The sequence below is a fragment of the Lepus europaeus genome, chromosome X (assembly GCF_033115175.1).
Source record: "Lepus europaeus isolate LE1 chromosome X, mLepTim1.pri, whole genome shotgun sequence".
NCBI classification, from domain to species: domain Eukaryota; kingdom Metazoa; phylum Chordata; class Mammalia; order Lagomorpha; family Leporidae; genus Lepus; species Lepus europaeus.
This window is the reverse complement of record NC_084850.1, coordinates 35,759,279-35,783,147: the sequence shown is the minus strand read 5'-3', so window position 1 is coordinate 35,783,147 and position 23,869 is coordinate 35,759,279. Positions and strand designations below refer to the sequence as shown.

The following is a 23,869-nucleotide window of genomic DNA, read 5'->3' as shown; positions in this document are numbered from 1 at the left end:
GATGAGGTATACTTACATTTAGAACCGTATTCATGGGGTGGGACGCTCTGCAGTCCACGTTGCAGTGCTTGTTTCTCGTCCTAGCTACTCCATTTTTGATCCAACTTATTGTTAATACGCACAGTGGGAAGACAGCAGGTGATGGCTCAACTACTTGCGTCTGTGTCAGACACGTGGGAGATCCGGATTGAGTTGTGGACACTTGGCTTCAGCCTTGCCGAGCCCTGGCTGTTGCCGGCATTTGGGGAGTGAAACCAGAGGACAAGAGATCTCTGTGTTTAAAATAAAATAGGGGGAAAATGTCCCTGTCTTAAAAAAAAAAAAGTATTCGCTGTTTATCTGAAATTCAAATTTAACCCCCTGTACTTTTTATTTACTAAACCTGGCAACCCTGTCAGTGTAATAAAATGAAGCCACGGGGCTTGCCTGAGCTTAAGCTGGTCATTAGGCACCAGGCTATTTCATTTCTCAAACAAGGAACAAAAACTGTTCCCACTAAAAAATTGTTTACGTTAACAGCGGTTAGCAACGAAGCACCGAAGATTGTTGACCCGTTGCGGAACCCGTAACTGACGCAACTGCCATAAATGCTGCTTTGATCGATTCCCCGCCTCCTCCATTCTTCTCTTCCTGCAACGAGAAAGAATTGCTTTATCACTTCTTCCTTCTCAAGTCCCGCCCTTTCAGCTATCCTCAGTAGAGAAGAATCCGCTCCCAAAAGAAGCCGGCAAAAGCGCCGACGTGGAGCTCAAGGAGCGGAAGTAGTCAGATTTCAAGGAGCCGTAAAGCGCGACGGGCTTTCTCGTCTTCCGGGTAACGACAACAGCTCCGACTGTCAGAGCCGGCCTTCCTCGTGTAGGGGGACCTGCCGGACCATTGCTAATTCAATTTCTTTCCCAATCCGGGCCCTTCCCTATCGTCGCCCCCTTCACCTTGGATCATGTTCAAGAAGTAAGGACATGCTGTGGCCTCCATCGGTTGCTCACAAAGGCGGTGGGGGTGGAGGTGGGGAAGAGGGCGAGAGCAACAATCTTTCTCTCTCCTCCGCCCCTGCCATCCTGACTCCCTAAGGTTTTCTATAGCACTGTGCTCTCACTCCCAACTCGCAACACCTCTTTAAGCTTTTCATCCCTAGTTCTTAATCGGGGTTCGGTTTCTCCACTCCTATTTTCTTTCTCCTTATCTCTTTTTCTTTTGCCTCCCCCAGTTCTGTCTCCACTCCTAGGGTTCTACCAATCACATTCTTGCACAGTGATTTAGCGGCATATCCTCTTTAGCTGAGAGGGGAGCCTTGCGCTCACTGCCATATGTTTATTAGATATGAACTAAATAAGGAAGGCTTGACTTCCTGGGTCATGGGAGTGAAGGAGTCTGGGTGACAGGAAGCAAGTGGTCTGTCATGCTTATTGCCTAGCTTCCAGATTAACCTTGTCTTTAAAAATAACGTGCTTGCCTAATAGGCCTTTCAGTGTAAGACAAAAATTCTTTGGGAACCTACGTAGTAGGTTTGCTTTACTGATTTGGTAAACGGAAAAAAAGGAGGGGGAACATGGGCAAAGGAAGGTGGGTTTTGTGCATGAAATTTTAGGCAAAAATAAATAGGGATTTTAGGAAGTATCGTCACTTTTTAGTCAAATCTCGGCAGATTACATAGCCTAGCAGCGGCTGGTTTTCTGTGTTGTGTTTGGATTGATATTTTGTATCTCAGATTAATATTTTGCATCAACAGTTGAAAACTTTTTTTTAAATACAGGTTTTATTATTGGTTGGAGAATGTTTCTTTTTGGGTAGAATTGACTAAGATTTTTCAGGAAAAGCATTTTTGTATCTGACTACAGATTATAGTGCAAAATTTGTCTCATCTCTCCCACTACTCCGCTTCAGCTAATTGCTTTGTGCATGAAAGTTTGTTATAATACCGTGTTAAGATGTGGCTTTGTGCTGCAAAGAATAAAAGGGAAATGGCATTTATGGCATTTTTAAAAACAAGCTTATTTCTTAAATATTTTAAGATCTAAATACATGTTTGGGAATGGATGACTGATTAGAATAATACCTTTAGCTATTCTGCTTTTGCTTAGAAATACCTTTTTTTTTTTCTTGCAAAAATCATTTGGCAGATTTGATGAAAAAGAAAATGTGTCCAACTGCATCCAGTTGAAAACCTCAGTAATTAAGGGTATTAAGAACCAATTGATAGATCAATTTCCAGGTATTGAACCATGGCTTAATCAAATCATGCCTAAGAAAGATCCTGTCAAAATAGTTCGATGGTAAGTTTTTATTTTTTTGCTATGTAAAACTCATAGTAGCTGAATATTTACTGATTAGATTCCACTTGAGCTAAATGGAATTATTTTCACATTAAATCTTGATAGATTAATGATGGAAATAGATGCAGAATAACTAAAACTTATCCATATTTGTATTTTCAGATGTTTTTATGTCCATGAGAAGTGTGACTTTGTGAATTGTTTATTAAAGAGTTAAATATTTTCAGAGCTGAATTTATTTCAGTTTTGTTTTACAGAGATTTGTTTTATTGAATTACATAACATGAAATTAAAGTAATAAAATGTGAAATAAAATTGATTGTAGCAGGTCATATTTCTCTTTATTTCCCCCTCTATTGGACTAGTAGAGGAAAGACAATGTAAATCGTGTTTTTTGGCTGAGTTCTTTATTGAAAAAATTTTTAAAATTTACTGTATCTTTGCACATGCATGTTTTATGTGCATTTTAAAGGATATTTGATAATCATAAAATATCTAACTTGGTACTTTGTCATTTGTCTTACAGCCATGAACATATAGAAATCCTTACAGTAAATGGAGAATTGCTATTTTTTAGACAAAGAGAAGGGCCTTTTTATCCAACCCTAAGGTTGCTTCACAAATGTAAGTCTTATTAGAAATATGCATTTGGCATTATTGAAAATCACAAATGGAATTGCAAGTAACTTTTGATAGTTAACTCATTATTATTTTAAAGATTTATTTATTTGAAAGGCAGAATGACTGAGAGAGGGAGAGACTGAGAGAGATCTTCCATCTGCTAGTTCACTGCCCAAATGACCACAATGACCATGACTGCACCAAACTGAAGCCAGGAGCCTGCAACTCCATCCAGTTCTCCCACGTGGGTGGCAGTGGTCCAAACTTTGGACTACCTTCCATTGTTTTCCCAGCCCATTAGCAGGGAACTGAATGGGAAGTGGAGTAGCCATGGCTTGAATTGGTACCCATACGGGTTGCCAGTGTTGCAGGTGGTAGCTTAATCCTCTATGCCACAACTCCAGCTCCCGAATGTTGTTAGACTGAATATTTTACAAAAGAAAATCCAAAGAAAGATATAATTCTAGTGTACAAGAAATTTTCAGATGGGAAGTAAAATTGCTTTTCAGTCTGGCATTTTAGCTAAGAGGCAGAAGGGAAAGGAGTGACTGGCAAGGCTGTGTTAGTGGTGGTGACTTAAAGAGTTTGGCTTTTAGGTAATAGGCGATAAATGTTGAATTATCTGGAGGTCAGGAACAGTAAACCTCTTAGGCAAGTCTTGAGAGAGGTAGAATACTTTAATATTTACAAGAGAATAAGTTCAAATATTTGATTACACTGATTTCATCAAGTAAAAAGCCAATGAAAAATTGAATCCTGATGCATTGGGAACATTTGTAAGTGAAAATATTTTAGTGCCATTGAGGCATTTTGATGATATTACTGCTGTTCAACTAAGATATTGTATGACCCTAGACTGGTTCCTGGTTTGAAAAAACAAACAAAAAATTCAGGCCCTCTTTACTCCCCTGGCATCACCTCTCCACAAAAAGAAAAAAAAAAGAGACTTTCTTTTAAAAACATTTTTAAAAATGATTTGTTTATTTGAAAGCAAGAGATAAAGGATATATGGCAAGGTATTAATGAACGGTTACTGAATCTAAGTAGATAGTGTCCAGGTATTCATTAAACTATTGTAGTATTTTGTATGTTGAGCATTTTCATAATAAATGGGGGCAAGGATCATTCCTGTTTAATAATATATTAATGAATATGAACCTTTTAGGACATTTGAAAGTTATTCTTGTGCAAGAAGCGGGATAGTATGGTGGTTTAAAACTTGAGTTAGGCAGGCCTGGGTTTGATTCCCAGTGCATGTCACTTTTGGCAAGTCATTTAACTTCTTTAAGCTTTGTTTCCTTATCTTTAAAAATGCGGCCAGCGCCGTGGCTTAACAGGCTAATCCTCCACCTTGAGGCGCCGGCACACTGGGTTCTAGTCCCGGTCGGGGCGCCGGATTCTATCCCGGTTGCCCCTCTTCCAGGCCAGCTCTCTGCTATGGCCCGGGAAGGCAGTGGAGGATGGCCCAAGTCCTTGGGCCCTGCACCCCATGGGAGACCAGGAGAAGCACCTGGCTCCTGGCTTCGGATCAGCGAGATGTGCCGGCCGCAGCGGCCATTGGAGGGTGAACCAACGGCAAAAAGGAAGACCTTTCTCTCTGTCTCTCTCTCTCACTATCCACTCTGCCTGTCTAAATAAATAAATAAAAAAAATTTAAAAAAAATGGACACAATAATTTCATATATCTCCCAGGGTTGTGAGGATTAAACAAAATAGTGCATATAATATACCTAACAAAATGCCTGGAACATAGTAAGTGCTATATACATGATAGCCATTGTAATGCTATAATAATTGTCCAATAAATGCTCACTAATAATAATTATCATTATTTAGGGGCAGATATTAATGGAGATGAAGAACTAGAAAATAAGTTATAGCATGTGAATAGTAAATGCAGTCATTAACTTTCCTTTTAAATAGTAAGATATTTAATTTGGTACCATGTTTAAATTAATTTGGTGCCTTGGTAGGAAAAATACTTACCTTTTCTTTGAATAGTGAGAGGGCCAGGGATAAGGCATTAAAATGAATAAATTTTACTCATTATTGTCATTATTACTCCTTCAGAACCCTGAGAGGGTTAAAATGTTGTCCCACAGTCATTTGAAATCCTGCAGTGATCCGTTGTTAGGTTATGAATTGTTAATAAACACACTTACACATACATGTACTTAATTTCTTTTAAGAATCTAAAAGGCCAGAAAGGGGGCCACCTTCTCGCCCATCACAATGCATGTTTGTGGGGAGCTTGGCACTAAACCATTCGTAGATAACCTGTTTCTGGGTCGGGGTTTCATACTTAGCAGAGCAGCTCCCTCGCTGTGATCTATTGAAAGTCAGCCCTTGACATAAGGGTTTGTAAGAAAAGAAAAAGTAATCTAAAAGGAATTCATGCACTTTATATAAATTTGCAAAGTTTGGAAATACATAACTAATGATCCCCTGATGTTGAGATAACTGTTGTTAGTATATTGTGCTTCCATCCAGTTTCCTGTAATATATGTATTTTTTTTCTACAATGGAGTTCTCTGTAGAGGTCCCCTATTAGTAACACCTTGCATTAGTGTCATACACCTGTTACAGCTGATGAACTAATACTAATAACTTTACATTAGGGTTCACTTTGTGTTGTACAGTTCTGTGGATTATAATGTCAAGTGTCCACTGTTATAGTACACAAAACTTTACTGCCCTAGATAGCCCTTATGTCCCACCTATGTCTCTTTCCTTCTCTTCAAGCTCCTAAGTAACCACTGATCTTTTTGATAGTTGTTTTTTTAAAGATTTATTTATTTGAAAGTCAGAGTTACACAGAGAGAGAAGGAGAGGCGGGGGGGGGGGGGTCTTCCATCCTCTGGTCCACTCCCCAGTTGGCCACAACAGCCAGAGCTGCACCGACTGGAGCCAGGAGCTTCTTCCAGGTCTTCCACATGGGTGTAGGGGCCCAAGGATTTGGGCCATCTTTTTTTTTTTTTTTTTTTGACAGGCAGAGTGGATAGTGAGAGACAGAGAGACAGAGAGAAAGTTCTTCCTTTTTGCCGTTGGTTCATCATCCAATGGCCACTGCGACCAGCGCATCGTGCTGATCCGAAGCCAGGAGCCAGGCGCTTCTCCCGGTCTCCCATGCGGGTGTGGGGCCCAACGACTTGGGCCATCCTCCACTGCCTTCCCGGGCCATAGCAGAGAGCTGGCCTGGAAGAGGGGCAACTGGGATAGAATCCAGCGCCCCAACTAGGACTAGAATCCGGTGTGCCAGCGCCGCAAGGCGGAGGATTAGCCTGTTTAGCCACGGCGCCGGCCGGGTCATCTTTTACTGCTTTCCCAGGCCATATCAGAGAGCTAGATTGGAAGTGGAGCAGCCAGGACTCAAACCGGCGCCCATATGGGATGCCGGCACTGCAGGCAGTGGCTTTACTCACTATGCCATAGCATTGGTCCCTGATGTTTTTTAATTATGCTTTTTTCCACTTTATATCATGAGCATTTCCGAGAGCATTAATTTGTTTTATATATATAAGCATATATACAAAAACATGTAACCATTTATATATATTCATATATAAAATACATGAATATTGTACATAAATTATTTACCACTTAATTTGTTGTTGGACATTTAGATTGATTCCAGTTTGTTTGAATTATGAATATTAGTGCTGCAGTGAATGTCTTTCTATTTAAATAAATTTTGCTTCCCTCATTTTCCCCTAGGATGAAATTCTAGAAGTAGAATTACTGAATATAAGAGTTTGAACAATTCCAAAGTGGTTAATACATGTTGCCAAGTAGTCCTAAAGGTTATTACCATTTACAAGCCTCCTAACAGTGTGTGGGAATACCAGTGTTCCCACTTTCTTGCTAGCACTGGTAATTACTTTTCATAAAAATATTTATAGCTTTGATAAGTAAAAAGTAATATTTTAGTTTTATTTTTCATCTGTCAGAGTATTATAATTTTGGGAAATATTTGTTTATGTCCTTTCCTTTTTTTCTTTTTGAGTAATTAGTTTTAATATTTCTAATATATTTCTTTTCTTCTAGATCCTTTTATCCTGCCACACCAGCAAGTTGATAAAGGAGCCATCAAATTTGTACTCAGTGGAGCAAATATCATGTGTCCAGGCTTAACTTCTCCAGGAGCTAAGCTTTACTCTGCAGCAGTAGATACCATTGTTGTATCCTTCCCAGGCTATAACTGCTAAAATGTATTCATTGTGTTCTTTTTTTCATTGAAAGATCTATCTTCCAAGAGAATATATTAGATATACTTTTTTAAGGTTATCTCGGGCCTTTCTGATTACAGTTGAAGTGTGAGAGTAACTTTTTATGTCTTGATACTAAATTATATCCTAGCTGGGTATTTTCTTTGACATTAAATGAGAACAAATTACAAAAGAGACTCAGATACTTTTCAGCCCTTTTAGGGCCTATTGCCTATTGTTGTTTTTATTTTATTAAAGACTTGTTTATTTATTTATTTATTTGAAAGGCAGAGTTACAAAGAGAGGGACACACACAGACTACTTCCATCCACTGGTTCACTCCCCAGATGGCCACCATGACAAGCACTGGGCCAGGCCAAAGCCAGGAGCCAGGAGCTTCATCCAGGTTTCCCACATGGATGGCAGGGGTCCAAGGACTTGAGTCATCTGCTACTGGTTTCCCAGGTCCATTAACAGGGAGCTGGATCTGAAGTGGAACAGCTGGGACTTGAACTGGCACTCATATAGGATGCTGGTGTCACAAGAAACATCTTAAACTTCTGTGACAAACGCTAGTCCCAGGCCTGTTATCAGACTTGGGATACAATATAAAACTTTGATTACAAGTAGAAAAGATTTAGATGATATTATTGGATCAGCTCTTTTGACATCAACTTGCCACTTCAATGTTTAGTTTGGCTTCCCCAGATACACTGGAGTAAGGACACTTAAAAAGGAGAAGAATTTAAGGCCAGCGCCGCGGCTCACTAGGCTAATCCTCCACCTAGCGGCGCCGGCACTCCAAGTTCTAGTCCCCGTCGGGGCACCGATCCTGTCCCGGTTGCCCCTCTTCCAGGCCAGCTCTCTGCTGTAGCCAGGGAGTGGAGGATGGCCCAGATCCTTGGGCCCTGCACCCCATGGGAGACCAGGATAGGCACCTGGCTCCTGCCATCGGATCAGCGCGGTGCGCCGGCCGCAGCACACCAGCCGCAGCGGCCATTGGAGGGTGAACCAACGGCAAAGGAAGACCTTTCTCTCTGTCTCCCTCTACTGTCCACTCTGCCTGTCAAAAATAAAAAAAAAAAAAGGAAGGAGAAGAATTTAAATACCAGGTATAATATCTCTTTTCTCAAGCAATAATTTTGTGTTAGAAGTAGGTAGTGAAAGGGGCTGGCACCATGACGCAGTAGGGTAATCCTCCGCCTGCGGTGCCAGCATTCCATATGGGTGCCACTTCTAGTCCCAGCTGCTCCACTTCCAATCCAGCTCTCTGCTTTGACCTGGGAAAGGAGTGGAAGATGGCCCAAGTCCTTGGGCTTCTGCACCCACGTGGGAGACTGGGAAGAAGCTCCTGGCTCCTGGCTTCGGATTGGCACAGCTTCACCCGTTGCAGCCATTTGGGGAGTGAACCAACAGAAGGAAGACCTTTCTGTCTCTTCTTCTCACTGTGACTCTACCTCTCAAATAAAATAAATAAATAAATAAAATCTTTAAAAAAAAGAGGTAGTGAAAGATTTTGAAAAGTTTTGACTTCTTTTTTCAAAATTCATTTTTAACTTGGTTCTTTGGGGCATAACATTTTTTCAAAGAGAAATGTCAAGTCCCAAACATTCCTTAGGGGTCTGTTCAAGCCATGACATAGCTGAATAATTCTCCATGATTTCCATTTATAAGTAGCTGTTTCAGTATATTCTGAATTTAATGTGTTATTATCTACTAGTTTGAACAGGACTGGACAGGAGGCTGTCTTTGTCATAGTGTAGTAGCTGGTTGCCTTGGGTTGAGAATGAATGAACTGCAAGCCAATGGATAAAAGTAGTCTATGAGAACAGGTTACCTTTGTATGCTCATGATTTCTCTACGTGTTAGTAAGTTTATAGTTCTGAAGTTTCCCTTAAATGGGAAACTTTATCCTAGTACCTAACATTTACTTTTTCTTAAAATTTGTATTTTGAAATCATTGCATATTTACAGAAAATTGCAAAAATATACTACAGAGAGGCCCTGTGTACCCTTTAACTTTTACTTTTTAAAATATGTACTTCAGTGTATAACATTCCAGAAACTTCAGATGATAACCAAGACCATTCTGGTTATTTTAGAAAGGTTGAAAAAATTACATAGGGTTCTTAAAGATAGAATTGGAATACGATCATTTTAATGTGCTCCTTATGTATGAATGATCAAAACACTAGAACAATTGATTTTTTTTAAAAATTTCAAAGTTTTTAGTATTTATGTGCAAGAAATCTTACCTCCTTTCTTACGTGACATTCTGGTTTTGTTAGTATGTGGCTATAGTATTAACATTTGACTTGAAACAAAAATAATAATATTCATACATTTGGAATTTAGTGAGTATTTATAGTGTGCCTTACAGACACTGATAAGGTCCTTGCTTTAAAAGAGTTAATGGCCTAGGAGAGAACATAAGATGGATGCAAAGTGACTACCTTAGTAACATGATCATTGATACCTCACCCTTTCCTCCGCAAGGAATTTTGATAAACAGTTTTCTTAGCCATGTACTTACAGGCAATTATGGCTGAAGGGAAACAGCATGCTCTGTGTGTTGGAGTCATGAAGATGTCTGCAGAAGACATGTAAGTCTCATTTAGGCCCCCTTAGCTTTTAAGATATTGGTCACCAACTCTGGAAGCATCAGAAGTACAGGTGGAATTTACTCTCATTCCTACCACATCTTAGAATTTTTAAGCACAAAAGCCTCATTTCTGATTTTTCCCAATACTTAAGAAGCCACTGAAGTCTAGTTTGTCTTCAAGATTGCATTCTTTCTTAATTATTCTGAAAAGGACCCATGTGCCAGCACAACTGTTTTATATGCATGTATATAGGTGATAATTTAGGAAGTTTTTTTGGGTGTGGTTTAAATTGGGAGGGGGAAGAGGTCTTGCTGCTAGTTTTTTATACAATGACATAGTTCAGTACCATATAATACTTATCCTGTATTCTGATCTTGTACTATAAGAAGTGTAGAATATTGAGGAACTATTAAAGATATATTGTCAAAATATAGGTAACATTAAAAACTTTGGAACCCATTTAATAACCAAATTAGTCCTATTGATTTTATTTCAAGGTTATTATAATACTTTGATATTTTCCTTATCTGGTGATGATATTACTTCTGTAGACCCACTATTTCTTTAAATTTTTATTTTATTTATTTGAAATGCAGAGAAACACACAGAGAGAAAATGCTCCAATCCTCTGGTTCACTCCCTAATTGTCCACAATGGCCAGGGCTGGGCCAGATCAAAGCCAGGAAGAGAAACTCAATCCAGGTCTGCCACATGGGTGGGCAGGGACCCAACTACTTGAGCCATCACCTGCTACCTCCTAGGATCTGCATTAGCAGGATGCTGGAATCAGTAGCTGGGATTCAACCCAGGCATTCTGGGCCGGCGCCTTGGCTTAACAGGCTTAATCCTCCGCCTTGAGGCGCCGGCACACCGGGTTCTAGTTCCGGTTGGGGCGCCGGATTCTATCCCGGTTGCCCCTCTTCCAGGCCAGCTTTCTGCTATGGCCCTGGAAGGTAGTGGAGGATGGCCCAAGTCCTTGGGCCCTGCACCCGCATGGGAGACCAGGAGAAGCACCTGGCTCCTGGCTTTGGATCAGCATGATGTGCCGGCTGCAGTGGCCATTGGAGGGTGAACCAACGGCAAAAAGGAAGACCTTTCTCTCTGTCTCTGTCTCTCTCTCTCTCTCTGTCTGTCTCTCACTATCCACTCTGCCTGTCAAAAACAAACAAACAAACAAACAAACAAACAAAAAACAGGCATTCTGGTATGGGATGTGGGCATCCCAACCAACGTCTTAACTGCTTGGCCAAGTGCCTGCCCCTAGGCTCACTATTCAGGCCGCTAAAATCATCTTAATACAAACTTCAACAGAGTAATATAATTTGATATAATATAACTGTAATAACAACTCCCTAATGTGACTCAATAGTTATAAAATAGCAATGCACTTTGGATTATATTTACCGTGAGAGAACCTATAAAAAGGAATAAAAATGTTTGTGTTTTTTCCCTCTACAGCGAGAAAGTCAACAAAGGAATTGGCATTGAAAATATCCATTATTTAAATGATGGGCTGTGGCATATGAAGACATATAAATAAGCCTCAGAAGGAATGCATTGGGATAAATATGGATATTGTGCTGTATCTGTGCTTGTATGTGTGTGTGACAGCATGAAGATAATGCCTCTGTGGTTATGTTGAATAAATTCTACAGATGCTAAAATTCTGTTAGCTTCAGAAATTTTAATTTTTCTTAAATGCAAGTAAAATTGGGTAGCAAACTTGAACATTAAAAGGTGTCTGGTAAGTAACCAGACAGATGACTTAAAGCCTTTTCTTAGGCTAATGGTGTCAGATGAAAGGCAGGACTTCAGAAGAGGACTTGTCAGTTTGTAGTGGATCCTCAATGAATCTGTCTAGTTAATGAGCTGAAAGCTAGCTAGATTGGGATTCTTAGTCCATTCCCCTCCCCTGGCAACCAGTAGTACCCATTCTCTGTGTGTGTATGTGTGTGTGTGTATGTGTGTAACTTCATTATGGAAAATTCCAAACATATTAAAAAGTATAGGGAATAATAAAATGAAACTTTCTCCATCACCCAGCTTCAATTTAAAAGTCAGCCTTGTTTCATCTGTACTTTACATATTATTTTGAAGCACCCAGTTATTTGAAGCAAATCCCAGATATCATTTTATTCCTAACTGCTTTAGTATGTATCTTTAAAAGTTAAGTGGACTTTAAAAAAGCACAATACTATTATCACACCTACAAAGTCTAACTATTTAATATGATAACTGTTTAGATTGTGTTCATATTTCTTTGATTGTTTCTTTTTTATTTGTTTTAACTGTTGGTTAGTTTGAATTAGACAAGATCTGTACATAGCATTTGGTTGTTACTTAAATCTCATTTAATTTATAGGTTTCCTTCCTTTTCCCCTTTAAGTTAATTTAAGAAATTCAGTTGTTTTGTAAAGTTTCTAGGCACATTCTGGATTTTTTGGATTATATCACTGTGAAGTCTTTTCATTTTTTTTTAAAGATTTATTTATTTGAATGAGTTACAGAGAGAGAGAGAGACAGAGAGAAAGAGAGAGAGAGAACTTCCATGTGCTGGTTCACTCCCCAGATGGCCACAACTACCAGGGCTAGGGCAGGCTGTAGCCCGGAGCCAGGAGCTTCCTCCAGGTCTCCCACTTGGGTAGCAGGGGCCCAAGTATTTGGGCCATCTTCCACTACTTTTCCCAGGCTATTAGCAGGGAGTTGGGTAAGAAGTGGAGCAACCCATATGGGATGCCAGCATCACAGGCAGTGGCTTTACCTGCTATGCCACAATACTGGCCCTTGACTTGCTTTTATGTCCCTTGCATATCCTGTAGACAAATGTGCTTTATAAGATTCAGATTTGATTTTTTTAGTGCCTTCTTCTGAGTGAAATCATACTAAACAAATACCTAGAGCTTCCAGATTTAGTTCCCTACTATATTCCCCAAAGAATGTTTATTTTTCATTATAAGTGCAGTATAAGGGCCATGGGCCTACTTAAGTAAAGAGCAGTAATCTGTTTTTGGAATTAAAAGAGTAGTTATGATTTCATTTAGTAATGAAGCCATTTATTCCTATTAACTTTGCTATTATTTTAGTGTCTCAGCCACCTTCATTTGGTTGTTTACCTATATATGACATGTGATTTTATTTTTCAGATGGATACAGACATTTACAAGATTGTGGTGACCTGTGTTACAGTTAGAAGTTGGTGAGAAAGGTGAGGGTGCATAATAAAAACACAGAGATCATTTGGCTGGCTGTTCCAGCTAGACTTCCCAGGATATTACATAGGTGAACAAAGGTACTGACCCTCAGGTTGAGAAACCATTTTCTACTGACATGCTAAGACTTGGAAATTTCCCATTAGAATACAAATTTATTCATTTATAGTGATAAGTAAGCAGGAAGTTCTTGGTAAACATGGAGGAGATCAAAGGAAGGTTGATAACTTGGGGTAATAACTTTATCCTGGCTTGAATTAAGCTTAGAGATTTCTTTTCTGTCTCATCATTAATTAGTATGCTTATTTCTGCCAAAATCTTGTCTTTTTCCTAGCCTATAGAAGTGCCCTGATATTTTACCTCCTATATCCTTTTCAAGTTCCTTATAGAAAAGTATCCTTTTATTGTGACAGTTATATTCTACAACCTACCACATTGTTATATTATTTTAATATGCAGATAGAAGTACAGTCTCATCAGCAATATATTATCTCGGAAGGAGATTTTTCTTCTTCTTCTTCTTTTTTTTTTTGACAGGCAGAGTGGATAGAGAGAGACAGAGAGAAAGGTCTTCCTTTTTGCCGTTGGTTCACCCTCCATTGGCCGCTGTGTCTGGCGCATCTCGCTGATCCGAAGCCAGGAGCCAGGTGCTTCTCCCGGTCTCCCATGCGGGTGTGGGGCCCAACGACTTGGGCCATCCTCCACTGCCTTCCCGGGCCATAGCAGAGAGCTGGCCTGGAAGAGGGGCAACCGGGATAGAATTCGGCACCCCAACTAGGACTAGAACCCAGTGTGCCGGCGCAAGGCAGAGGATTAGCCTGTTGAGCCACGGCGCCGGCTAAAGGAAGGAGATTTTTCAACAGTTTCATTTTATGCTAACTTACTGGCTTCAGATTCATATGTGAGAGAATATATGTGTCATTGATGTCAAAACCAAACTTTGAACCTTTATTTTTGGTGTTAAGGTAATGTTAATTGGCCCAGATTGTTTATGGAGTATTAGCAATTAGGAAACACACATTAGAAAAGTTAAGAATTTTTATTGCCTAGTTTCTGAAATTATTTATTCTTGTCTCTAACCAATGTTACAGTGGGTATAGGGAATACTTTTTAAATATTCATCATCAACATCTGTGCTTGTTTTTCTACCATGCTGAGGTACACTGACTATGTCGCCTTGGTGATGTATACTAACTATGTATGTTCCTGGCTTTCCCTGGATCTGAGACCTCAGCTCCTCAGTGTGAATCAGGAGTGTCCCTCTGCATCTGTGAGCCTTATCAGCTTCTGAATATTAGATCATACATGGAAGTAAGTTCAAAGAGATTGTAGTAGCATATTTATCAGCCTCTACTTTCTATGACTAAAGGAAACTTTTTGTTAACTCATATTCTTAAGAGTAGGAGTACTGGGAGAGCCTATTTTCTCTTAACTAATGTGTCTATAGTTCATTTTAGTTTAACATAAGTTTTGTGTCAAACTAGCTTACAATCTAGCCATTTCTATGTGCTTTATTCAGTTTTACTCAGCCAAGATCAATACAGCTCAGAGGTATTTATTGAGTATCTACCAGGTTCTAGATGATGTGACACAAAGATGAATAATACACAAATAGCCCTTTCCCTTAAGGACCTTCTTGTCTAGTGAATAAAGAAAACTTACATTTAAAAAAATCTGGTGACAGCCCAGTACTAATTTATAATCAGTAGAGATTTACTAATACTTTTCTGATTTTAATCATCAAAATTTGCAAATCACACATGAACCAAATATAAAGTTCCTTGGATTGCATCCCATATGAGGTATAAAAAAATCCAAACTTCTTGGAGTTGTAATGATTCAGTGTTCTAACTGAGATGGTTCCCCATTGTCCATTGGTATAAAAGACATCAATCCTCTTCCAGTAGATTGTTAGAGTGGTTTGGTGGTGGTCTGTTGTTGGCTATATTTTTCCTCTTTCTTTTTTTAAAGATTTATTTATTTATTTGAAAGTCAGATTACACATAGAGAAGATAGGCAGAGAGATAGAGAGAAAGAGGTCTTCCATCCGCTGGTTCACTCCCCAGTTGGCTGCAATAGCCGGAGCTGCGCCAATCTGAAGTCAGGAGCCAGGAGCTTCCTCCGGGTCTCCCACACGGGTGCAGGGGCCCAAGGACTTGGGCCATCTTCTACTGCTTTCCCAGGCCATAGCAGAGAGCTGGATTGGAAGCAGAGCAGCCAGGTCTCGAACTGGTGCCCATATGGGATGCTGGTGCTTTAGGCCAGGGCGTTAACCCACTGCGCCACAGTGCCGGCCCCTGTATTTTTCCTCTTTCTTTCACATGTTTTCTTTCTCCTGTTCTGAACTCCAAACAAAAGTGGCTGGATTCATCCCAGAGTTAGTCATGAGCATTTCTAATTTTTTTTTTTTTTTGACAGGCAGAGTGGATAGTGAGAGAGAGAGAGACAGAGAGAAAGGTCTTCCTTTTTGCCGTTGGTTCACCCTCCAATGGCCGCTGCGGCCAGCACATCTCGCTGATCCGAGGCCAGGAGCCAGGTGCTTCTCCTGGTCTCCCTTGCAGGTGCAGGGCCCAAGCACTTGGGCCATCCTCCACTGCCTTCCCGGGCCATAGCAGAGAGCTGGCCTGGAAGAGGGGCAACCGGGATAGAGTCCGGCGCCCCAACCGGGACTAGAACCCAGTGTGCCGGCGCCGCAAGGTGGAGGATTAGCCTGTTAAGCCACGGTGCCGGCCGAGCATTTCTAATTTGAGAGATTTGATATTCTCCAAACAGAAGGTCATTTGAAATTTGTCAAATAATGATCATATCCAGCCAATACTCCCTCCATATGCAAATCAGCAACCAAGGATACAGAATTTCTTAATACTTCAGAACATAAAAATGGCAGAAACATAAGAATGTCAGTTCCCTAAATTTGCATAGGTATTTCATTATTATAAATATTTTACTTTTTGTTATTAATGGAAATATGAAATTAATGTATGACCAAACAAAATGTAAATATTTTAACTTCATTTATCTAGGTTCCTTAATTTTGAGAATATATCTCAAGGCTTTTCAGGAAACTAGAAATGATTCCAATTTCTAAAGAAGTATCCACTAAAACACATTTATAATGAAAGAAAAACAGTGAAAAATGTCAATGTAACCTTCACTTCTGAGATCTCAAGTAACCGAAACTTACTCCTTACTTAATAACCTATAAAAATTAGAGCATTAAAATATTTTGGGAGCCCTGTTGAATGTCATGTTTAATATGTCATTAATCATATTAAGGCAGTAAAAATTAGACTAAATATAATTTTACTCTTCATATCATAGTCTTTGAACAGCAGTTCCTAAAGAAATGACACTTGTCAACATGAAGAGTGCTGCATGTGAATGTTATATTTTAAAAAATACCTTGTATGTATTTTTATATTTTGTGTACTTTTAAAAATAGGTAAAAGAGTGAGTAGATATTACCAACTATAATATCAATCTGTTTAATATTGTATTAAAGCCAATCAAATATGGGTGAAAAACCATAATTCCCTCAGATCAGGTCAGGAATGAATAAACAAAATTGACGGCCAGTTTTGAAATCAATGTTGAGATAATTAGGCAGGTTTGTCTGCTTAAGAAGCTAGCCTTTTAGAGGATATAATTTATACAAGGAAAGAAATGTGGGAGGTGCTTCAGTGGAATTTCTCCTAATAATATGTTCATTAAGAATAGGTCAGGGAAAGGAAATGACATCCAAACTTATTAGTACAGTTAATATTTTTCCCTTAGAGTAAAAACTTCAAGTTTTAGTGAAATCATTTCTGCTTAAAATCCTAGTTGTAACGGAATGACATGCCTTACCACTAATGTCCAATTCTCATTAAATGGATTATTTTGGAAATTAGTGTGTTTGTGAAATATAGCAATCATAGATACTAATAGTAACAATTGAAAACTGATGTTTCAAATAATGAAAAATACTTAGAGGAAGGAAGGAAAAGGTATGTAACCATTCAAGGTAATTAACCAAAAATTGAGCCACAGGTGTTGATATTATGTGGAAGACTAATTCAACAAGCTAGAATGTTCTAAATATAGCAGACTTTCTTTTTCATTTATTAAACTTTTATTTAATGAATATAAATTTCCAAAGTACAGCTTATGGGTTACAATGGCTTCCCCTCTCCCATAACTTCCCTCCCACCCGCAACCCTCCCCTTTCCCGCTCCCTCTCCCCTTCCATTCACATCAAGATTCATTTTCAATTCTCTTTATATACAAAAGATCAGTTTAGTATATATTAGGTAAAGATTTCAACAGTTTGCCCCCCCATAGCAACACAAAGTGAAAAAAATACTGTTGGAGTGCTAGTTATAGCATTAAATAACAGTGTACAGCACATTAAAGACAGATATCCTACATAATGTTTTTTTAAAAAATTAATTAATTTTCTATGCCATTTCCAATTTAACACCAGGTTTTTTTTTTCATTTCCAATTCTCTTTATATACAGAAGATTGATTCAGTATATAATTAGTAAAGATCTCATCAGTTTGTACCCACACAGAAACACAAAGTGTAAAAATACTGTTTCAGTACTAGTTATCGCATCACTTCACATTAGACAACACATTAAGGACAGATCCCACATGTGATGTAAGTACACAGTGACTCCTGTTGCTGACTTAACAATTTGACACTCCTGTTCATGGCGTCCGTAATCTCCCTAGGCTCTAGTCATGAGTTGCCAGGGCTATGGAAGCCTTTAGAGTTAGATTTACTTATTTATTTGAAGGACATTGTTAGAGACACACAGTGAGAGCGAGTGAGATCTTCTATTTGCTGGTTCACTGCACAAAGAGCTCTAATGGCCAGGAGCCAGGAGCCTCTTGTGGGTCTCCCATATGGGTACAGGGGCCCAAGCACTTTGGCCATCCTCCGCTGCTTTCCCAGGCCATGAGCAGGGAGCTGGATTGGAAGTGGAGCAGCTAGGACTTGAATTGTCATCCATATGGGATGGCAACGCTGCAGGCGGCAACATTACTTGCTATGCTGTGGCGCCGGTCTCTATAGCATACATCTTAATATCAATGTATGCTAAATTGGTCTTTCAGGCAAAAACAGCAAAAAATCAAATTCATCAAACCACTCAAAGATTTTAAAAGTCCCATTTTAACAATAGAACAAAGCATAATTTTGTATATTGTAATTTTATTGCTCTTGTTTTATCCTCACTTTTGAAATACTTTATTTCAGCCAATATGTGAATATAGGGGACTTCAAAGGTATAACCAATTTCTTCACTCCCTTTACGTTCATTTTAAGTGTTCTTAGAATTCTACCACAGTGCGGGGAAAATGCCCGGATTCTCATTTTTTTCTCACAAGACTTGATTGTCCAATAATAAGTCACAGATTTCATTTAATCTCCCATGGTGAAAGAAATAATTTCTTATGATTTTCACAAGCATCTGGGCTTTAGGCAATAAATCACTTACTCTAATTAACCACTTGATTGGAAAGAGTGCCATTTCTCCAATAATATGCCTTTGAAAAATAAATGAAATTCTATTCCCTTTTTGCCTCAAAGGGAACCATGTTGGGAAAACTTCTGAGAACTGGCAACCTATTTTTATTCTCACCAGCTTCTGTTTTGAAAGGGATTGCTTTCTGTCTTTGTCCCCACAGTCTGAGCCTGTCCTGTGCTGATGCATGATGAAGCCCTGAGGCTTGGAAACTTGAAAACCAGAAAAATCATGATTTTCTGATGAAACTGCATGTTAGTTTGACACTGTCAATAATAGTCCTGAGTAAGCTCATATTTGAGACAACTTTTATTTATTATTATTTTTTGACAATGAGAAACAGACCATTTATTATCATAAATACATCTTTGTGAAGGCTGGAAAGTATTAGCTTTTTCATATTTAAAATTTTTAGGTATTTATTTATTTGAGAGGTAGAGTTATAGACAAAGGGAGGGAGAGACAGAGAGAAAGGTCTTCCATCTGCTGGTTCACTCCCCAGATGGCCACAATGGCTGGAGCTGGCCAATCCAAAGCCAGGAGCCAGGAGCTTCTTCCAGGTCTCCCACGTGGGTGCAGGGGCCAAGGACTTGGGCCATCTTCTACTGCTTTCCCAGGCCATAGCAGAGAGCTGGATTGGAAGAGGAGCAGCCAGGACACGAACTGGCATCCATATGGGATTCCAGCGCCACAAGAGGAGGCTTAGCCCACTATGTCACAGTGCTGACCCCCATATTTGACATTTAAAAAAATTTTAAATTACTTTTTATTTTTTTTAAAGAATTGATTTTTTTTTTGGACAGGCAGAGTGGGTAGTGAGAGAGAGAGAGACAGAGAGAAAGGTCTTCCTTTTTGCCGTTGGTTCACCCTCCAATGGCCGCTGCGGCCGGCGCATCTCGCTGATCCGAGGCCAGGAGCCAGGTGCCTCCCCTGGTCTCCCATGCGGGTACAGGGCCCAAGCACTTGGGCCATCCTCCACTGCCTTCCTGGGCCATAGCAGAGAGCTGGCCTGGAAGAGGGGCAACTGGGATAGAATCCAGTGCCCCAACCGGGACTAGAACCCGGTGTGCCGGCGCCGCAAGGTGGAGGATTAGCCTGTTAAGCCACGGCACTGGCAAAAAAATTTTAAATTACTTTTTAACAGATTTAGTGTGCTTTGTAGATATAATTCTTTTTTAAAATATTTATTTTATTTATTTGAAAGAGTTACAGAGAGAGGTAGAGACAGAGAGAGAGGTCTTCCATCCACTGGTTCATTCCTTAGATGGCTGCAACGGCCTGAGCTGAGCCGATCTGAAACCAGGAGCCAGGGGCAGCTTCTGCGTCTCCCACGTGGGTGCAGGGGCCCAACTGCTTGGGCCATCTACTGCTTTCCCAGGCCATTGCAGAAAGTTGGATTGGAAGAGGAGCAGCAGGACTAGAACCTGTGCCCATATGGGATGCCGGCACTTCAGGCCAGGGCTTTAACCCACTGCGCCATAGCACCAGCACCGGTAGATAAAATTTTAAGAACATAATATTCCCTTCCTCCCTCTCCCTACCATCCTCCTTCCTTGATACAACTTTTTTTTTTTTTTTTTAACAGGTAGAGTGGACAGTGAGAGCCTTGATACAACTTTTAAAAGCAATACATACTTCTAGTTTTGCTATCAGTGGGTCTTGAAATGTCTCTGCATACTATTTTTTAAAAGATTTATTTGAAAGATAAAGGTACATATATATAGAGAGATATAGAAAGATGTTCCACCCAGTGGTTCACTCCTCAAATGGCCACAAGACCCAGGGCTGGGCCAGGCCGAAGCCAGGAGCCAGTAGCTTCATCCAGGTCTCCTATGCTGGTGCAGGGGCTCAAACAGTTGGGTTCTCTTCCACTGATTTCCTAGGCCATTAGCCAGTTAGCAGGATTAGAAGTGGAGCAGCTGGGGCTTGAACTTGCACCCATATATGGGATGCTGGTGTCATAGGCGGCAGCTTAACCCATTATACCACAACACTAGTGCCCCTACATTTTGTGTTTTAAACTCAGTTTCTCATGATCTGAAAGATTTTGTATGCACTTCTTGGTCTAGATAACTGTTTTCATCAGTTTTAGTATTGCTGTATTTGAGTTTTGAAGCCAAAACTTACTCTTCCCTTAAACCTCTAGACTTAGTTTGTCTGGGTGAGGAGGTTGGATGCTGTGTGTGTGTGTGTGTGTGTGTTTAAGATTTATATATTTATTTGAAAGAGTTACACAGAGAGAAGGAAAGGTAGAGAGAGAGAGAGAGAGAGGTATTCCATTCACTGGTTCACTCTCCCAACTGGCCGCAATGGCCAGAGCTGTGCCAATCCAAAGCCAGGAGTCAGGAACTTCTTCTGGGTCTCCCATGTGCTTGCAGGGACCCAAGCATTTGGGCGATCTTGTACTGCTTTCCCGGGTCATATCAGAGAGCTGGATCAGAAGTGGAGCAGCCAGGACTCAAACCGGCACCTATATGGGATGCGGACACTGCAGGCATTGGCTTTAGCTGCTACACCACAGTGCCAGCCCCCAGATGGTGTGTTTTGTAGTCTCCGGAAGGTTTCTTGGAGAACTGACTTATCTAGGATTAGGAAGAAGTATACTTTGCATGACTGAATTCTTTCTGAAGTTTGCTTGTGTAAGCATTTTAGACTTAGGAAAGTTCAAATTGAGATGTATTTGAATACAGAGTAGAAACTGCTTCATTAAAGGGGCTAATAGCTATCTAACCAGTGAAATTAGTATCCCTCTCCTAAGTAGCTTTCAACAAGCACATGACTGGAAAATATTTTTCAGTGGCATTGCTTTATTCTGTTTTAAATATAGTAAGGGTTAGGTGTTATTAAAAACTTAGATGCTTATATTATACTTACATTGTTTTACAAGATTAAATTTTTATATTTTGTAAAATGTCTCAAAAGGAGTCCACACAGTAATTCTTCTTTCTTGCTCCCAAATGCAGAGGTCTAAGAGAAGGCACATGGCCTCAATAACTTCTGGGTGTTGTCAAACCGTACCCAATACCCAGGTGCATTTAATAGGGTGCAGGATTCTTACTTAAGTGGCGGTGTTTTGCTAAAGAAGTGTCTTAATTAAAATGTGAGGATATAGAAACCATACCAATTTGGGAAATTTGGGCTCAAATAATGTCTAATTTGCTGTGAAAGGGGAACATACTCTAAGCTGACATTCTTAAAACAATTTATGAATTTCTTCCTTAAAATGTATATTCAAAAGGAGTTTCAGGGAAAGTTGTTTAGTATGTCACAGATTACATGTACAGATATTATCTTAGAACTATCCATATTAAGGAGTTGCCCTGTGAATTTGGATATTCAATATCAGCTTTTATTCACATCGATGTTCTAATATTTTACCAAAGTGTTTAATACAAAGGATTGACACATATTTAGGTGCTTAGAGTGCTAGCTAAACTTGTTCATATGAGTAAGAGGGAAAGGAAAATAGCTTTCTCTGAGTGGCTACTGGGTGAATAAACTGTACTTGCACATCTGGCTTAATTTTTACAATGATTCCTTGAGGTAGGTTTTTATTCTCATTTTGCAGACAGGGAAACAAGGCTCGGAGAGTTTAGGCAAGTTTCTTGAAGATACATAGCTAATAAATGGCAGAACAGAATTTGAACCTAGCTCTGCCTGAGTGTAAAGATCTCTCCCCGTATATTTCATAAAGTGTTAATCCCAACCCACAATGTAATCACCAGCTTTATGAGTTATTGGAGAGAAGTATAAGCTGGTATGCCTCTTTCCACAGTGAGAAAATAGGTGTAGGATTTGAACAAGAGTGAGGTGCTTGCATAATCTTATTTGTGCTGCTCAGGGAATGTTTCTTTGTTTCCCTCTTAATCATCAGGGTGTACTAGGAGAATCTTTTGAAATTGAATTCAGTCCTGAAGTCTGAACTTTTCTTTTTATTTATCATCTGCAAGCCAGATGATTTGTGACCATTTAAGGGTTATGCCATCTATATCTTTAGAAACGGATGGAGAAAGGAGGCTAGTTAAGATTGGGGGGGGGGGGGGCAATGAGAGTGTAGAGTGTAATATACAAAGGTAGGACAAGCTAATGCTTTATTTTATTTTTAAAATATTCATTTATGGATTTGAAAGGCCAGAGTGATGAGAGATAGAGATCTTGTATCCTCTGGATCACTCCCCAAATGGCTGCAGCAGCTGGGGCTGGTCCAAGCCAAAGTCAGGAGCCAGGAGCCAGGAGCCAGGAGCCAGGAACTCTATCTGGGTCTCCCATGTGGATGGAAGGGGACCAAGCACTTGGGCCATCTTCTGCTGCCTTCCCAGGTGCATTAGCGGGGAGCTGGATCACAAGCAGAGCAGCTGGGACTAAAACTGGCACTCTAATATGGTATGCCAGCATAGTGGGTAGTGGCTTAGCCTTCTGGTCCCCAAATTTGAAATTTTTAAGATAGTCATCTCTCTTATTAGCAAATCAGTCTCATATTTGCTTTCTAATTGATTATCTTATAGGTAGATTTTATAAAAGTGTTGTTACATGAAGCCTTGCCCTTTGAGAAGTCTAAAAGGAAGATACATGTAAGGAAAGATTTATGCCATCTTCAGGAGTTAGGCATAAGTAAAGATTCTGATTATCTGATCTCTTTGTGTTTATCATATGGGTCTATTTTATAGAAAACTCTAGAGGTGACCATTTAAAAGCTGATGCTTTGAAGATAGTTGGAGGAAAAGGGTACTCAATGTTAACAGTAATGACAGAAGTTTTGCTTCAGTTTTAATTCAAGGGAAAAAGTCAAGGGGTCTAGTCTAATCTATATTTTGCTATGGATCTAATGATTTAATTTTAAGAAAAATGATCCAGTGGTTGACCCCTTACAAGGAGGTGGCCAGGCTTGCTAAATTCAGGTTGTAGTTTCTGTTGCATTCAAGAAAACCAGAAAAATAAATACAACTTTTAGAAGAAACTAAGTTTTTAGCCTTACGTCTTTAAACCTAGAGTCCCACACTTCTGGAATTGGTTAGATCCATGCTGTTCAGTATAACAGCCACTAGCTATATGTGGCTACTGAGAACCAGAAATATGACTATTCTGAATTGAGATATTCTATAACTGTAAAACACACTGGATTTCAAAGGCTTAATAAAAAAAAAATGTAAGCTAATTTCTTCCTGTTGATTACTGTTGGTATTTTTTGATAATATTGAATTAAGTAAAATATATTGCTAAAAGTAACCTCACTCATGTCTTTTTTTTTAAATGGGGCTACCAGAAAATTTGAAAATTACACATTTGGATCATATATTTCTACTGGATTGCACTGGTATGGGGAGTAGGCAGTATTCCCTGAAGCTTCCTTCTATAGGCAAGTACTTTAGGATGGTAAGTATGGGAAAAATTCTCAGTGCCAAGGTCTTCCATGAAGCCAGGAACAATTTTTGTCTTTGCCTTAGATGCT

At 39.6% G+C, this 23,869-nt stretch overlaps 2 protein-coding genes across 6 annotated transcripts in view; one reads left to right on the top strand and one right to left on the bottom strand.

Moving 5' to 3' along the window:
- The window catches only part of CUL4B (cullin 4B), a 73,264-nt gene extending 72,692 nt beyond the window's left edge, over positions 1–572 (bottom strand). Inside the window, exon 1 of the mRNA XM_062182887.1 lies at positions 17–572. The gene's annotated coding sequence lies outside the window, so the exon portion shown is untranslated. The remainder of the gene's footprint in view (positions 1–16) is intronic.
- A 165-nt stretch (positions 573–737) lies between these two features.
- Positions 738–23,583, top strand: MCTS1 (MCTS1 re-initiation and release factor). 5 transcript variants are annotated; one of them, XR_009864935.1, is made up of 7 exons: positions 1,370–1,563; positions 2,121–2,273; positions 2,800–2,897; positions 6,939–7,072; positions 9,635–9,702; positions 12,846–14,222; positions 18,584–23,583. XR_009864935.1 is itself a non-coding variant. In XM_062182891.1 (6 exons), the coding sequence occupies exons 1-6, from the start codon at positions 941–943 to the stop codon at positions 11,240–11,242; spliced, it is 546 nt and encodes a 181-aa protein (XP_062038875.1). In that variant the 5' UTR covers positions 738–940; the 3' UTR covers positions 11,243–11,847. The 5 variants fall into 5 exon arrangements, 4 of the variants coding, with proteins under 4 accessions (XP_062038875.1, XP_062038876.1, XP_062038874.1 ...); XM_062182891.1 differs by lacking the exons at positions 1,370–1,563; positions 12,846–14,222; positions 18,584–23,583 and adding exons at positions 738–951; positions 11,161–11,847; XM_062182892.1 differs by lacking the exon at positions 18,584–23,583 and having other exon boundaries at positions 12,846–15,421.
- Positions 23,584–23,869: the final 286 nt, after the last annotated feature.